Source organism: Hyalella azteca, unplaced genomic scaffold, assembly GCF_000764305.2.
Source record: "Hyalella azteca isolate HAZT.00-mixed unplaced genomic scaffold, Hazt_2.0.2 contig7409, whole genome shotgun sequence".
Lineage (NCBI taxonomy): Eukaryota > Metazoa > Arthropoda > Malacostraca > Amphipoda > Hyalellidae > Hyalella > Hyalella azteca.
The window spans coordinates 41,747-45,878 of record NW_025937535.1 but is presented as its reverse complement, the minus strand read 5'-3'; the positions used below and the strand labels follow the sequence as shown (position 1 = coordinate 45,878).

General features: G+C 42.9%; 1 protein-coding gene across 1 annotated transcript; it reads left to right on the top strand.

The window, feature by feature from the left end:
* The first annotated feature begins 258 nt into the window (after nt 1-258).
* On the top strand, nt 259-3,929 carry LOC108664709. The gene is made up of 6 exons (XM_047881241.1): nt 259-283; nt 512-667; nt 933-1,992; nt 2,274-2,425; nt 3,051-3,206; nt 3,558-3,929. Exons 1-6 carry the CDS (start codon nt 260-262, stop codon nt 3,927-3,929), a joined length of 1,920 nt encoding a protein of 639 aa, XP_047737197.1. The 5' UTR covers nt 259.
* The last annotated feature ends 203 nt before the right edge of the window (nt 3,930-4,132 follow it).

Below are 4,132 nucleotides of genomic sequence, written 5' to 3'. Positions count from 1 at the left end.
TCATTGAAAATTCTGCGTAGAGATCAATGTATAATTCATGTCTTCACGACATCAGTTTGTGCATTATTCTATTTAGTTCATTTTCCGCCATTAGAAGTTTTGTACGAATTTTATCATGTATCAACATCAATTCCAACAGGTATCAGTCTTCTGCCATGTCCCCAGTACCTGCCCCTCAAGAGACTATGCCGATGCGAGCATCAAGGAAGGTCCACAACAAACATAAAAGTGGCCAATTCTCCACGCCAAGTTCTTCCGAATGTCAAGACACCTGAACTGGCAGGTTTGAAGGTAGGATCTCTCAATTAGCACCAAGTGAAGCAATGAACTGATAGGAACGTCGGAGGTAGAAAAGTTCACTTACTTGCACTGAGTGCACCATTGAAATAGCGGATGCCGATGCGCCTGTACTCCTACAAGGAGCAGGTTTAGTTAGGTACAACTCTGAGTAGCACGGGGCTAGCAATTTTTTTCTTCCAGATATTTAATCGTACAAGAACATTTTTTTCAGGTACTCTGGACTCAGGCGATGTGGCAGACAGAAGAGTGCAACATGATCAGCAAAGCGATGCATTATCTGGACTGGGAAAAGGTCTGGCAACTCTTTGGGCCCAACATTTACATCATTAGCAGAACCCGCACTCATATGAACGAAATATGGACACAGGTAAAGCATTTCTTTGTAATTTAGATACGGTCAACAATGTACTGTATGCTAATCTTATATTAAGCGCCTCCTAATTTGTTAGTATTGTAATTATTCTTTATTCACTTAGGGGCCTGAATGTAACTTAACTTGTGACATGCACAATGGGCGTGCTCAAGCACGGATTGAATAAGCTTTCAGCTCAGGGAAAGGATAATAAGAAGTACTTATCACATACGTATATGATAGTCTCTTACTGAATTCTTACTTTTTACACTCTCTAAAGGTACTGGTAACCCGGAGGACGTATACCAGTCTGATGAAATTAGACCTACACACGCACGGTTCTGCGTTGCTGCTTGGACAACACGGCAGGATCCTGAACGCTGTCTCCTACCAGCAGGCAACTCACACAGTCACTCACTTCACACAAATCGCCTTGGAGGATCTCCACGGAGACGGACGTTGGTTCTACGATGATAGTATTGAACACTCTCCTCACCTCCCCAGACCTAACCGGTTTAACGATGGGCAACAAGATGAGGAAGTATCGCAACCTAAATGCGCAGAAACTTCTACTGATGCTGCCAATCTTCACTCTCTGCTTCAGACCAAAAAACTGCCGGAGTCCCATGATAAAAATCTCTTAGGAAGTCTCACAAAACTCGGTATTGGCCACCGCGGAACAAGTAGAAGCAAACCCCAACCTAAAGACAGTAAACCGCTAGTCAACGATTCCTCAGTAGCAACGGGAGCTATAGAAGGGAACATTGAAACGGAGGACAGTGATGAAGTAAGCGTACACAGCGACGCTATATCAAGTGCTTCGTTTCAAATGAGCGAGGAAGATGAAAGCACTCAAACGGACAGTGATCAAGAAAGCATATACAGCGACGCGATATCAAGTGATTCGTTTCAAATGTGCGAAGAAGATGAAGAAGAATTGGACTTCAGTAAACGGATAGTCATCAAGTTCGTGGACAACCTCTTTAACGATGGTGAAGTGGGAGAATTGAGGGAGGAGCTGGTGCGGAGCAATCAGTTCATCATGGAAGACAGTATCACCTCATGCAAAGTGGTCTTGTCGAGAATAATAATTGGATTCAGTTCTATTTCTGTCCTCAATGAAGTCTTGACGAAAGGTGTTGAGATTTTTGGTGTAAGTTTCCCACCTTCGAGCATGCGCTTGGTCGATGATTTGGACTCGGAGGAGATGGGATCAGCAGTTATCCGCCCTGACAGTTGGAGTGTTTGGAACAACCCGGAAGTCAGCCCTAAGCTTTACCTGGTCACTGAGATGAATGAAGATGTTGGTAAACCTGATGTTTTAGGATTAACTGATATTGGTGAGTGATAGTGTTTGGGATTAGTAGCTTGAAAAACGCGTGCGGTTACATGTTCAATACATGTCCATAAAATTATATTTAATTTTGACTGAATTTTCATTTTTGAACAATATCCCTTACGTAAATTATATATTTCTATGTATTTTCATGAATCTAAAGGATGATATCATTAATTTAATAACTCGCTAACATCTCAAGCTATAAGAGTCCATCAGAGTGTTTCTCACATCCTGTGAAATTAAAGCAGATTGAGGACAGGATTTATTAAGCCTTTCCACCAGATGCTAGTCTGCTGCCGTGTCCTCAGTACCTTCCCCTGGAGAGACTAAGCCGGTGCGTACACCTCGAGGACGCCATAGAGATCATAACAGAAGAACATCTTCCATCTTCCACTATTGCCTCCAATAGAAAAAAGGAAGTGGCAGATATCAAGGTTGGTTGATAAACGAATAGCATACCATATAACTAAAATCAGGCAGATGTGAAAATCCCTTAACTTGTTTAAAACAAAAGCGCTTTCATTGCAGCTAGATTATGATTTCGTTTGAATTGAAAAACACAGAGCACACGCGGAAGTGAAACCTGGTGGAAATTTCAAGTTGGAAAAAACTTTGTCGACTCCTAGGAGGCACCACTTTGCGTGTGCCCAATTTGCATGACATTTGGATGCTCCAACGATGCTTCTTTGCAAAGATGTCAACTATCAGATTGAAATATGGGTTGGCACAGGAATATCTGCATGGGAGTTATTAATTTTGGTCAAACCTCCTTGAAATTTCTAGCAGATAGACATTAAATTTCTATGATCAATCATCTATCCGACTGTTCTCCCACGATGAAGCCCTATACGGGCTGGGACAAGTTTGCCGCCTGTACCTACTGGTTTACGTTGACACTGCTCGAGTAAACTAATTTAACTCGTTATCAACGAGTGCTGCCCAGACATTAGCCAACTATTAATCTTGCAATAGTCGTAAACGTAGGTCATTCGTTTGTCATTACTAGATTTATTTTTAAGCTGCTTTCGACTGACCACAGCTTTCTTGACCTTCGTTCAGGTGTTATGGTGCCAGGGCATGTGGCCAGTCCGAAGGCACAATATGTTCGGCAACGTGTCGTTCTATCTGGACTGGGAAGAGGTCTTGGAGCGATTCGGACCAAATATCTATTGTTTGAACATCGGGCGCACTCAGAAAGATGAAATAAGAACCCAGGTAATGATAACCAACTAACTAACTTGTAACTAAGATATTGGGACTGACAACCTACAACGTAAGATAGTCTGGCAGAGAATGGTACAAATTTATTGTTACGGGAATATAATGTTGTGAAAGAAGCGGATGATTCACACTTTAGTAAATGATGTGGTTTCTACATGAACTCTTAGATTATCGGACAGTGGAAAGGTATCGAACGAGTTCGTCTATGGTTGAATTATTTTCATCAATTTAGAGAAATTTCATTCATCACCGCAAAGGTTTTAGATACTCAAAAGGTATTTAGAAATTTATGCAAAGTGGTTCTTAAACTATTTCTTTAGTAAGATGACGTAACTCTGCCCACAGTTGCTGGTGACCCGTAAAACGTACACTACTCTACAAAAATTAGACCTACACACGCACGGGTCTGCGCTGCTGCTCGGAACAGACGGCAGGATGCTACGCGCCGTATCCTACCAGCAGGGTTCCCACACCGTCACGCACATCACGCAAATTGCCCTGGAGGATCTTGATGATGATGGACGTTGGTTCTATGCTAGTTGTGATAAAATGTGCAACGACCACATGACGAAGGAACATCACTTTTGCTTCAAGTACAACATAATGAGGAAGAAGAAGCCATGTCCGTCCCCCTTGAAGGCTGGGGACACGTGGATGCTGCTGGAAAGCTGGTTAGGTCCTGAGGAGATGGCACGTGTGTTCGAAACGAAGCTTTAGTGACCCAGAAACAGGGGTTGTTGGCCTTGGTCTGGAGGTTGATACCTTTGGTTTAGGGGCTGAAAACGAAGCTTTACTGACCCAGAAACAGGGGTTGTTGGCCTTGGTAGGGAGGTTGATACCTTTGGTTTAGGGGGTGAAAACGAAGCTTCAGTGACCCAGAAACAGGGGTTATTGGCCTTGGTCTGGAAGTTTTGTACCTT

Excerpts from the sequence above, each read along its gene's own strand:
- LOC108664709 (XM_047881241.1), top strand. The coding sequence starts at position 260 with ATGTCAAGACACCTGAACTGGCAG. Across the intron at positions 284-511 it reads CAAGACACCTGAACTGGCAG|GTACTCTGGACTCAGGCGAT; the intron begins GTTTGAAGGTAG and ends CATTTTTTTCAG. Across the intron at positions 668-932 it reads TGAACGAAATATGGACACAG|GTACTGGTAACCCGGAGGAC; the intron begins GTAAAGCATTTC and ends CACTCTCTAAAG.